The sequence below is a fragment of the Drosophila nasuta genome, chromosome X (genome assembly GCF_023558535.2).
Source record: "Drosophila nasuta strain 15112-1781.00 chromosome X, ASM2355853v1, whole genome shotgun sequence".
Taxonomy (NCBI): Eukaryota; Metazoa; Arthropoda; class Insecta; order Diptera; family Drosophilidae; genus Drosophila; species Drosophila nasuta.
Genome location: NC_083459.1, coordinates 3,941,881 through 3,955,337, shown reverse-complemented (window position 1 = coordinate 3,955,337; position 13,457 = coordinate 3,941,881). Strand labels below are relative to the sequence as shown.

Genomic DNA, 13,457 nt, shown 5'->3' with positions numbered 1-13,457 from the left:
TTTACCCTTTTAATATTTGCTTACTTCTCTTATGCATTCTACATTCGAATCATATATCATATCATGTAATCAATCATATCATACAATCAATTACAATTCCTAGCTGTATCTGGTATTGAATATACAGACTTAGAAGCGTTAATCGGAAAAATTCAAACTTCTATAGTACATCCGAATTTGTTTTAAGAATTATTTCAAAATTTCATTCAATATTGAATTGCTTTTTAAGACGCATTTTCAAATACAATTTTGTTTGCCAGATGAAATCGAGAAATGTCTTCTAAATGTTTCTACTATTTAATATTTCGTGAGTTAGGAACGCTTAAGTGATACAAATTTTTATTAAAAATGAAACCAAATTTTATTCGTTCAATAATTAGCTAAATAATTTAGCTTGTTTTGCTGAAAGTTTCAACAGAATTCAACGACTATAGGTCGCAGACGAAGTTCAATTAAAGTTTTCGTAGTGCTGAGTTAATTCCTGGTAAGCAATCTTTGTCTCACTCTCTCTCTCTCTCTCTGTCTCTCTCTAGCGTTGCCCCAAATGTCAGCAGCAGGCAGACAGGCGAATGGTCAGCGGTGGCGTCTCTCACTCTCTCTCTCGCGTGTGGCAAATGTCTGGTGGCATTTAGTGCCAGTTGAGCGACAATTGGCGAGGCGAGGCGAGCGTCGTCACGTCAAGGTCAGCCATCGTCAGGCCTGGGGTCAGTTTTGTAATGAGTGTCCGGCACAGAAGAAGCACGAAGTGGGGGAAAGAACGTGGCATGTGGCATGTGGCATGCGGCGGTTGCATTGAGTGACAGTTTTGTGCTCCCAATTTCGAATGCGCCTCAGTTTTGGGGGAAAAGTCTTTTGTGTGTCTTTTGTGTAAGTTTTGCACTTAATTTCGATTTGTGTTGCGTGCAACATTTAAAATTTATAGACAAATACTCAACTGCCCTTTATCCTGTACCTGCCACGATGTGTCCCCCGTGCTCCGTCCCCCGTCCCCCTCTAAGGCAGCTAGCCACTTGGCATGCTCAACGGAGTGTAAAGTGTAGCATGCCCCATGCCCAGCCAAAGACGGGGTTGTGCTCAGCCAAATGAAGTTGCCACTCACACTTGCCACACTCACCCCACACTTACATATATATTTACCACACTTCCCCCAATTCGTTTGGCATTTTCGTGTTTCCCTTTTTCCCCCATTTTCAGTGCTGTTTGCTTGCTGGTTGCTCTGCGCGCGCGTTTTTCATGCTTTGATGCGGCGTCACAAATTGTTGTGGTATTTGTTGTCGTCTATTGTTGTTGTTGCTGCACCCTCGCAAATAATTGTACAACAACAGGAGAAATTCGTTTGTTTAATTCATTTGCTGTTTGCCGCGTGGCGTTGCCTTGGCTTTAACTTTGCCCGCCGCGGTATCTGTCGCCGGCATTTCCTTGGCCGTCAAACAAAGTCCATGGCAAAGTGTCAAAAACAGTTTTCAGCTCTACAACAAAAGGGGAAGAGGGAAGCACTTGGTGCAGCAAAACAATTGAAGAACTTGACGCTGCACTTTGCACACAATTTCTACAGCAACAACAACAACAACAAGAACAACAATGTGTTGCAGGCGTTGAAGCATAAATTGCATGACAAATAAAGCTGCCAGCTCCTCCTTGACGCAGGACAATGACGAGCACACTGACAATGCCACCGAAACGGGGCATCAACATCAACAACATCAAAGGCCAAAAACCCAAAATTGTTTGCCCAAAATGCGTGGCCCTCAAAACGTTGCTGTCGTTGCTTTTGCTTTTGCTGTTGCTGCAACTTGCAGCTACCAGATTTGTTTGTCTGCCACTTGGGGCAGCTATTAAGTGGATATACACAGAGCGAAAGAGCGGAAATTGGGGACAGCATAGAGAAAACTAAACAGAACTTTCTCATTCAAAGCAAGCAATTTGTAAGATGATTTTAGAACACGAAATTAGCTAAGCAATTTTTATACTAGCTACCCATTGGGTTAAAGGGTATTATAACTTTATGCCTTCAGGAAATGTAAATATGTAACTGGCAAAAGGAGTCAACTTCGATCCCTTAAAGTACATATATGCTATATATACCTGATCAGCGTCATCATCGAAAGCGACTGCTTTAGCTGACCATTTGGTATATTCTGTATTCTATAGTACATATGTTTTGAATGTGGTACTATATTAATATACCATATATAGCCTTTGGTATATTGTAGTATTTTTGCAGTATATGTGTGGTATTTTTGTAGAATATGTTTTTATTGAAAATAGGTAGTACTATATACCAAACACAGTCGTCGGTATATTTTTGTATTTTCGGTATATTTTTGGTATTTTTGTAGAACATGGTTTTTTATTGAAAATAGGTAGTACTATATACCAAACACAGTTGTCGGTATATTTTAGTATTTTCAGTATATTTTTGGTATTTTTTTGTAGAATATTTTTCAATGGTTTTATTTAAGTTGTGGGTATCTCGCTGAAAAAGTGATTGTATTAAATATTTGATAGTTCTCTTATAGTATTTTAATAATATGCTCATTAAATTTTATATAATTTATTTAGTATCTTACAGAAACGTAAATTTATCAAAGTAATTTGAAATCAGCATTTTCATTTCATTTCATTTTTCGATTATAAATAGCTGCCAGGTAACTGTGTGTTGGCTAGTTATGAGGCATGCAACTCGTTGATGGAAGCTGCAACCGAAGTTGGCAATAGAAAGTTGGCAGGAGTAAACGAGGAGTTTAGTGATAGTTTTTTGGTTATTTTTAGCTGGTTTCAGACGCAGTTTGCAAGGCATTAAGGCGGTTGCATAACATTGCCAAAGCTTGCGTAACTCTCGCATGCCGAATGCTTTGAAGCATGCAACAGCGACAGCAAGAGGTGGAGAAGGGGGTAGGGGAGAAACGATAACAACAACAAGACATGCAAAGCACACATATCACATCTCAGTTGGGGATTAGAGTCGCCGCACTAAGCTGCCACAAAGCAGAGGATGGACAGCGGGGGACGGGGTTGAGTTCAAGGTACTAAGAACAGCAGCAGGCGTGAGGGGAGTGAGGAGGGGAAGTGTAGAGTGTAGTTTGTGGAGTGTCGAGTGTAGAAGCGAAGACGCGACTTGAAAGTCTGCCAACAACAACAACAACAACAACAACAACAAAAAGCAGTGTCAATGTGAAGCTGGCAAAAAGTAAATCCCAAGCTCAAGACGTGAGTAGCACCTGGCTCTCTGTGTGTGTGTGTGTGTGTGTGTGTGTCTGTATGTGTGTGTTTGAGTGTGTGTGAGTGTATGCAAGTGTGTGCGTGTGTGTGACAATTCAAATCAGCAACGCACTGACAGGAATTAACCTAATTTTACAGCCAACAAACTTGAGCCGCCGTCACACTGCGCTCTCTCTCTCTCTCTTACTCTTCTCTCTATCTCTGTCTCACTTCATCTCTTGCCTCTTCTATGCCTTGCATGAATGAAGATGACGACGACGACGACGACTCATGGATACTTTCAGTATGCGCTCATGTAGAAAATCCAGCGATCTGTTCCACGTCCATGCCGCATTTTTCATGCCGCGTACGTTGCGTTGCGTTCTGTGTGTTTGTGCGTGTGTGTGTGTGTGTGTGTGCACTTAATAGTTGCCCATAAACACACGGTCGCAAAAGCACCAAGAGGACCAACATCCAACAGTACAAGTTAAAGTCGCAGTCGCAGGCACAGTTTCAGTTTCTCAGTTCCCCTTTTTGCAGTTCAGTTCAGTTCTCAGTTCTCTCCATTCTCGCAGCTGAGCCAAAGACCAAATTCATTGCCTCCTGTTGTGGGGAGCATCGCCTTGCCTCTGCCTCTGGCGTGGAGGGTTGCCAACCCATACCAATTTTACCATTCCATGCTATCGTCAGCAGCAGAGTCGATTTTTCTGCATCGTGAACCACATGATGCAAAACTAATTCGAAATTAATGTGTGTGCGCTTTGTCTATGCCCTTTTTCCCTGTTCTTTTTTTTTGAGAGAGAGAGTAGGGGTTGAGACAAGGGGCGGATGCTGCCTGCCTGCCCGTTTGCCGGGTGCTTAAGCCGACTACCCCGAGACCCAAAAGCTGAGCTCAGCTGCCACCCACAACACAACACACAACACAACAAAAACAAAAACACTGACGAACCACTTGCGCACTTGTCACAAAAAAATAAAGTAGGTAAACAACCGAACTGAACTGAACTGCAAAGCGATACAGTGTTAAAGTCTCCCCCTGTCACAATATTTTGTGCTATGCTGGCAACCCTGGGGACTATTGTTATTAGATTAGAATATATTTCAAAGACGCAAACCGTTTACGCTCGGCGATTATATTTAGTTTAGATTGAGAGAAAATGGTTAAACATAAAGTGAGACATATAAATAGTTTAACAAATTTATTTAGATTGAAAATGGTTAAACAAAAAGTGAGAAATATAAATAGTTTAACAAATTTAGTGTAGAATGAAAGAAAATGGTTAAGCATAAATTGAGACATATAAATAGTTTAACAAATTTATTTAGATTGAATGAAAATGGTTAAATATAAAATGGGAAACATAATTAGTTTAACAAATTTATTTATTTTGTTAACTTACACTTTCATTAACTTAAGTTTCGTCTTAATTTGCAACTTTTGGCAGAAGAAAATGGTAAAATCTAAAGTAGGAACTTGGCAAACCCTGTTAAAGAAAAAGTTTAGCAAATTCATAGATTTTTTATCTTACAAACTACAAGTTTCGTTTTTTAAATATGAGTTCAAAATCATTTGAATAAGATTAGAGTTAAGCTGCTGCAAATTAATTTATATATCAATGACAACTCTGTAAAACTAAGCAAAGTAAATAACATAATATTGTGGCACATTCATCAGCCTATATATTTTGTAAGTTTAGTGCTGTAGTTTGATTTTCTTTTCTAAGTAATTTACTTTATGAACTTTTGCTCTTCAAATAAAAAGAAAGTGAGGCAGAAAGAAGCGGAGTGAGGCAAAGTTTGCTGTAGTTAAAGGCTCGTAGTGTTTGCCATAGTTAATGGCATTAATCCGCCGATCGGATCGGATGCAAATATATGCCTTCAAATTGAAAGCACAACAAGCAACGCGAAGGGCGCTTTTTGTGTGCCTGTGTGTGGCAGGTGCGAGGACACTTTAAGGACTTACGAGATGAGAATGGGAGGAAGGGAGGAAGGTCGTGGAGAGAGGGAGGGAGGAAACTGTTGCGACTGTTGCAAGATGCGTTGCCAAACATCGCACTTGACTATGCAAACAAGCAAGTGGGCGTTGAATTGCACGAGGGCGTGGCATGGTGTGCCATGGCCTTTGTTTATTTATTTGCCAGTCGCTGTCCTTGTTTCCCTTCCTCCCTCCTTCTGGCATTCGCGCTATTTGTCACCAAGCCCCCAGCCCCTGTGTCTCGTCTATCTGTTTGTCTGCCTGTTTGCTTGGCTGTCAGTCAAAACGATTGAGCTCAAGGCTCAAGGATGCTGCTGCCGTTGCACTTGTGCGTCTTCCTGCCACGAGGACGCCAACTGCCGTGGCAGCCGTTGCTGTTTGTCTTGCACAAACAGAGGCGTCAACATTACAAGTGTGGCGTCAGCAGAGGGACGAGGGAAGAGAGGGAGGGGGCAGCAACCCACCCACAAAAAATAGCAAGAAAAAGAAAAATAAGAAAAGGAATTTATTTTTCCTAAGCGAAAAATGAGTGTTTGAACTTTTATGGCTGCCAGGGGGCAACAGCAGCGGAGGAGGAGGAGGAGGGTGGCTGTGGCAGAGGGTTGCTCTCAATGGCATAATTGCTATTGCTACAACAACAATTACAAACAACAGCAGCAGTAGCGGCAGCAGAAGACGAAGAGGCAGCGGCAACGGTTGTATAGGTTTTTGTGGCAATCAAATGAAGTGTTCCTGAATGGTTTTCAAAGTTAATTTGAGTGATGCTTGAAGCAAGTTGTTGTTGCTGTTGCTGCTGTTGTTGCTGCTGTTGTTGCTGCTGCTGTTGCTGGTACTGACAACCCTCCGTTTGGCTGTGTTGCGCCCTTCTGTCTTCAATCGCCCAACGCCCATCGCCCATCGGTCGCGTGTTTATTAACATGTGTTAACAACAAACTTAAAGCGCCCATATGGAAGCAACTCACTATATTGAGATTCGACTCTGGTTCCGTTTGAACCGTGTGTATGTGTGTGTGTGCTCCAAGGGTTTCTTTCCATTCCCATTCTCAGAGTTCTTTTGTCATAGGAAACTGGGCGACATGTAAGCGATGCTGGTAAACACTTCAAGTTTCCGTTTCGTTTCATTTTTAGCTCTTGTTGTGTTTAGCTGGTTTTTTTCTTTTCATTTTTTTGGTGGTTGAGTGGTTGCTTGGATGGCTGAGTTCATTTCTGGGTGGTTGGGTGATGATGTTGCTGCTTCTGCTGCTGCTGCTGCGGGTCAATTGAGTGACGCTTAAGCGGCACAATTTGAAGCACCTGACGCAATTTGGCAGCAGACCTTTCGAGACGATATGCTGCCACTAAAGAAATCGATCATGAAAACACTTGAAAGCTGAGAGCGACTCAAGGGAGAACTTGGAAAATGTTGAACCAAGAAATCAGCCAAAGCGATCTTTGCTCTTGATGAGACTTTTTAACAAGCAATGAGATCTTTAAGGCTTGAGACAAAGCTAATGAACTTGTAAAAAGGGATACAAAATAAAAAGTGAAAGAACCCTTAAGAAAACGTAATAACCAATGTACAACTAGATGGTTTTAAATACAATTTTGAATTGTTTTTAAACTAGAATATTTATTGTTATTTTTTAAGAGTCGAAAAGCAGTTGAGTTTAGTAAGATGAGAGGCATCTATGGACTCCCATTTATTTAGAATAAGGAAGAAAGCAACAGTCAAGTGTGCTTGACTTGCAACCCATTGTGGATAAGAGTAAAACAGTGCGGTATTATTCTTCAAATATACCAAATTAATATACCGCAAAAATACTATAATATACCGAAGGCTATATTTGGATAAGAGCAAAATAATGTGATATTATTCTTCAAATATACCAAATGAATATACTGCAAAAATACTAAAAAAAAATACCAAAGGCAATATTTGGAAAAGAACAAACAATACGGTATATTTCTTCAAATATACCAAATTAATATACCGTAAAAATACTAAAAATTTACCAAAGGCTACAAATATACCAAATTAATATACCGCAAAAATACTAAAAGTGTGCGTAGACTTTAATTGGTATAGTACCAAATTCCACTTTATGGCTAGCGGGTATAATAAAACGGTCATTCTTCTTATATATTTTTTCATACCGCAAAAATACTACAATATACCAAAGGCTATACTTAGTATTATATATTAGTAAAGAACTACATTCGACCCAATGGATAGCCGATATAATAAATCTTTAAAAAAGTCATTCCTTTTTATAAAACTTTTCAAACAACTTTTGCTTGGCCAACTTTTAAATATTTTGTTCGTCACAAAATCTTGCAAAGAACTTCTTTCACTCTCTGTGGTTTTCTTAAGCAACGTCTAACAAGACTGCAGCTGGCAGGCAGCAGCGATTTGAGCGGAGTCTTGCAGACAAGTTTGGCATTTCCGACTTGGGCAATTGCAACAATTATTTCCGCTGTCTGAAACGTTCAGCAGTTCTAGCCAATGAATGCAATTAAAGTGCGCTCTCCACACTCGAGCTAAATACATGACTGCATACTCGCATTCATATTCATATTCATATTCATATTCAGATTCGCATTCATATTCACATTCACAAGTTGTATTCTCTTCCTGCTGCTCGTCACTTGCGATTTGGTTGCAAAGCGATACGCAGCTGCATCAGGCATCAGCATCAGGCATCATCATCGTGAATATCATCGTGATGTGGCACTGTGGGATTTGCATGCTCTGTTGCAAGAGGCAGCGGCTCGTAATGCGTTAAGCTCTCAGCTTCTCTCCCTGTCTGACAGGTGAACAACAACTCGGACAGAGAGTGAAACGGCATCCAAAGTGCAAGTCGAGGCTAATGACTCTTCTGCAGCGGCGCCAAATTCAAGGCATATTGTGAAATCAAAGCCAACAAAAGCATGTAACTGTTTTCCTCCCTTAGCTGGTTAGCTGGTTAGCTGGTTGTGTGGTTGTGGGCACGCATCTGGTGCGGATTAGATTATGCATAATAAAGTGTAATTTATTTTCGGCAAGTTGCCACAATTCTGTTGCTGTTGCTGTCAGGTGGATGTGTCCCCAGAGATAGAGCGAGAGCAATGCACAGATTTTGAAAAAGAGCCAAGGGGTGGCTCTTCATCTCCCAGTGAAGACAATCGAATCGAGGCTGGTTGTTTTTTGAGTGAGTGACACGTTTCAACGCGACTCTTTGTGTGCCGCGCTCGTGTGCCGCGCTTATCTGGAGCGGCACAGGATGACGATGACGACGCGTGTCAGCATTTTACATGGCAGACAACTTAGCGATAACAGCGAATGAGAGGAGGGAATGAGTTGAGGTTGAGGTATTGCACTGTCAGCCAACCATTCCCCATTCACCATTCAGACTTAATCAACTTATTTGGGCATCAGAGAAAGCAAAGCGGCAGAAACTGCATTTGACACGTGACTCCAGGGCTAAGGGCTACTTAGACCATGAAATGGCGACACGTGACCACCCCAAGGGGTAGTCACGAGAGGGTGGGGTGGGGGTGTAGTCGTGCTTTTTGGCTTAGCCCAGCACAAATATTATTTATTGCAATTGTATTTTAAGTGGCTGAATTGCGTCGTCCCCTCTCACATTGTTAAGCAATTTGTTAAGAGATTTTCATACAATTTGCATTAAGAAAATATATGTATAACTTAGTATTTATATTTGTGTTGTATTCCTCTTGTTACTTCAGATTCATTAATGGGCTCCGCGAGCGAAGACGAAGACGACGATGATCCGCCACATTTGCGTGGACCGGCGCTGGGATTGGGCGTGCTTGGACCGAATGGTCCAGACTCAGCGGGTGGACCGCTGGGCACATCGGATATATCAGTACAAAGCATGAGCACCGATAGTAAAAATACGCATGACGATTCCGATCAGGTAAGTTCTCTCGCTCTTCTTGTTGCATCATTAACAGGTTTCCGCTGTATAAAAGTAATGAATGGAATTGAATGAACTGTGTAGTGAAGTGAAGCGGAGACCAAGACTGCGACTGAGACTGAGACCAAGGGCAAGACGCTGCTCACTTTTGTTATAGACCCGACGTCAGCAGCCCCCCATTTTGATTAATGATTGGCAAATGATTATGAGCTCGCCATCTCAACAGCTACACACAATATCATTGTCTCTTTCTCTCTCTCGTTCTATGTGTTCTGCAGGGCTCCTTGGATGGCGATCCCGATGGACGCGGCGATTCACAGGCGGAGAACAAAAGTCCCGACGATGCCAATGGCTCAAAGAGACGCGGACCCCGAACCACCATCAAGGCCAAACAGCTGGAGGTACTGAAAACGGCATTCAATCAGACACCGAAACCGACACGCCACATTAGGGAGCAACTGGCCAAGGAAACGGGGTTGCCAATGCGCGTGATACAGGTGAGTTTCGATACCTTCCTCCCCAACCCTCTCCCCCCACCAAACAACCAATCATCTATCAAGAACCGAATCGAACAACAAATGCATCTATCGACTGCAGTTCGTAAACAATTTGTTCTAGCAGCGCAAAAATTCAAATTAACAGTCAATCAATAGACACAAATCGAAAACAGCTTCTAGAGATTTTCGAAATAAAGAAATCATAAATTTTAACTACAAAAAAATATTTCTGTGAAAGCAAGAATAGCATCACAGCGATTTAAAACGTTTTCAGAGGCGTAAAGTATTATTTTTACAACGATCTTCATTTGTATCTTACTTAATATAATTTTGTCTTCTTCAAATCATTAATGATTTGCTTCACAATTAATACAAATTTGTGAATACCAAACTAATCAGCCTCAATATAACTATTGCCTTATTTTTTTATGAATTACATATATCATTCACAAAAATTGTTATAGATAACAGCTGACTATTCTTCTTTGTTTTACTTATTGAGAAATTAAAAATATTCTGTTCTTCAGCATTAAAATTTGAAAGCAAAGAAAATGATAGTAAAAACTTGAATTTCAGAATGATTTCTTCTCTGTAAACTTTTTATATTTCCAATTCAATAAGTTTAATGTATTTAATATACATATATTTTTGTTGTTTGACTCTGCATATGAATAGCTGTTTTCTTAAAAAAAGAAAATGATAGTAAAAACAAACATGAAAACCATATTGATTTGATGATTCATCATTTTTAATAAAAAGTATAATTACAATTTGCATTTCTAGTTAAAATTTGCACATTTCTAATTCACCAAGTTCCGTGTTTCTTTTCCTGCATTTTGGGTTTGATTTCTTTGTCAACTTTTGACATTTCTATTTCACAAAATTCAGTGTTTTAAATATATATTTTCGCTGGTTGTCGTCGCATTTTCATAGCTATTTTCTTAACCCTCACTCTAGACGCATTGCTGCACTTATCTTTACATTTTTTTTTTGTTGGCTGGAAGTGGGTCGAAATTGTAGCGTTTTAACGATTCGATTTTTGCGGCTGGTGACTTTAAGTTTTGTAGGCTCGACTTCACTCCATTTGAAGCGACTCGAGGTCGAATTTTACAGCGTCGCTTGGTATTGGATGTGCGAGAGTTGGCCCCCAAAAAAAAAAAATGACCAAGTGCTTGTTATTGTCGAGTTGGGTTTGGCCAAAGTCAGACTCAAACCGAGACCCTCTTCTACTAACTTGTGTGTGTCTCCGTCGCCGTCTCTCTCTCTCTCCCTCTCTGGGACTGTCTTGAGCTGTCTGCGTTTCATCAGCATAAAAAACGCATAAATTAAGCTCGCTTCGAGTGGCAAATGTTTAAACTAAAGCAAAGCAAAACAGAGTCAAAGTCTCGGTTACTTTTAGGGCCAGTTATTGTTATTGTGTTTGTGTTTTTTTTTTAACCAAATCATAAAAATAGTTGGACTCGATATTTCAACGTCGTTGTTGCCGCCTTGCAACGCTTCATTGCGTTTGGGCACTTCGAGGAGAACCAAAAAAAAAAATTAAGAAAAATGTCTGTAAAAACAACAAACCAAATACACTAAAAAAAACAAAGGTAAAAATAAAAATAAAATTAATGTGGAACCGCAGAATGCAAACTAAGGCGGGGGCGCGCATAAAAAACGGAAGTTCATTGCGCCAAAAAAATTGTGCCTACCTGTACAGTGAAGCGTCGCCTTGTAAAACTGCCAAAGAGATAAAAAATAACGTAAATTATGTATTAGCCACGCCCATTTTGGGGGGCAAAACGATTAAGCACAGTTTTTGCTTTGTGGTTTAACGAGCTGTGCTAACAGTGAGAATCGCTGAGAACGGCGCGGTGCTGTTAAATGCAAATGTTAACTAACATGCAATGCTAATTAAGCTGGAACATCATGTGAAAATCACTTTTGACAGCGTTTGCTGGCTTAACGTCTTGGAAAATTGCCCCCAGAAAAGTTATTACGCGACTTTTAAGCCTAATCCCTTCGTTAGCAGCTCAATTTAACACAAAGAAGAGTTATTCATATTCTTTGTAGATTATAATATAATTATTATAGGTAGTTATTAGTTGTAGTCTAGTTTAGTCTTTTAGTTTTTCAGTGTAATCTTCCCGCATATCATAATTATGGCATCGACTCTTCTCGATTCCATCTGCTGTCAAGGATATCCGCAGCATCTGTTAGCGACTCAATTAGTGGCAACTTTGATATGCAACATGCAACTGTCTGGTCTCTGTCGATTTTCAACAGGTTTGACTTACAAATTTGACATGCCGCGCCCCCGCACTTCAAATGCCAGCTGTTTAACGAGCCCAATTCTCAAATTTTTGAAAGAACCCAAAAACACAAAGTACTCGGCATTTTTCCCACAAGCAAACAAAGACAGAGAGAGAAAGAGAGAGAGGGAAAAAGAAATGGAAAAACGTTGAAAAACAAAACATTTAACGGGGATTACGCATGCGCAGCCACAAGTGTGTGTGTGTGTGTATTAAGATGCGTATGTATGAGTGTGTGTGTGTGAACGTTGCCGCCTTTGATGTGTCATTGGTTACAGTTAAAGGATATTTTGGGCGGCATGTCGCGACTTTTTAGTTGAGTCTTTAAACGCGACAAGTGTGACACAATCAACACCTCTTTACGGACCAGCTGCTCCTTCTCCCGCTCCCGCTCCCCTCTTTTCCCCTCTATTCCCACCATTTGCTTCGCCTCTCTGGCTGCTGCTGTTGTTGCCCTCTTCAAATCTAAACGAAAGTGACAAATGCCAACAAGTTGAAGAGGAGGCGAAGATGACGCTGACGTTGACTTAATCGCCTCGCTGGAGCAGCTTACACACACACACACGCACACATACAATCCTATATACACACACACACACACAGCTGTGTGCTGTCAACTTTTGCATCTTCATTAATGTTGCATTTTTCGATACGTCTTCTTTTTTTTGCCTTTTCGCGCGGCTTTAAAACTTTTGCGGCTGACAAGCGACTGACAGTTGCAAGCACTTGTTGCTGCTGTTGCTGTTGCTGTTGTCATTGTGGCAATCAACAATATCCAATAACAAGTTGTCTGTCATCAGTTGCATCTACCAGGAAAATGCAACAGTTGCTCCCAAAAACAAAAAAAAAAAAAAAGAATGAAAAAAGGGAAAACAAAAGAAACACAGAGATTACAGATACAGATAGAAGAGGGACACGGGCTGGCTGCTGTTGCCCTTTGTGTAACTCGATCTGCGAGTGTGGCATCAAAGAGTTTGCCACAAGTTGATGCTGCTGTTGTTGCTGTTGCTGCTGCTCGTCAACTTCTAACAAAAATGTCAACGGCAAAAGCGATCTAAACTAAACGCAAGTTGAGCCCAAAAGGCAGAAGCAGCAGCAACTCGCTCAGCATGCTCGCCAGTTTTATAATAAATTTTACAACAATAGCAGCAACAAGAGCAACAACAAGAGCAACAGCAACAACAACAGCAGACACAGACAGAAGCAGCGTGACACAAAAACTTCTTAAGAACTTTGCCGACAGCTCACAGCGGGGCAAGTCTCCAGCCCTGCCACAAAAGGAGGCATATTTAACAACAAATTGCTGGCAAAGTTCGGTTTGGGGGAAAACTTGTTGCGGTTGCCTCAGCTGGAGTAGGAGGGCAATTTGCATAGCCTGTGGCGCTGTCTGCCGCTACTTTTGCTGTTGTTGCTGTTGCTGCTTCTGCTGCGATTGGCAGCCTGAACTCTGACCTGACAGCGCCTGACCCGAACCCAAAACGTTGTAAATGCGGCCCAGTTCATGAGCAGACGAAACCAAAGCATCGAATTCTTTTTTTTTAAATGGTCAGCAATCTAAACAGCCGAAAAATAGACGAAGAAACCACAAACAAAT

General features: G+C 40.9%; 1 protein-coding gene across 1 annotated transcript in view; it reads left to right on the top strand.

Annotated features, from left to right (window-relative positions):
* LOC132795839 (LIM/homeobox protein Lhx1) overlaps window positions 1-13,457 on the top strand; it is a 71,239-nt gene that overhangs the window by 44,439 nt on the left and 13,343 nt on the right. Inside the window, exons 4-5 of the mRNA XM_060806747.1 lie at window positions 8,882-9,072; window positions 9,351-9,569. Coding sequence (XP_060662730.1) covers window positions 8,882-9,072; window positions 9,351-9,569 — 410 coding nt within the window. The remainder of the gene's footprint in view (window positions 1-8,881; window positions 9,073-9,350; window positions 9,570-13,457) is intronic.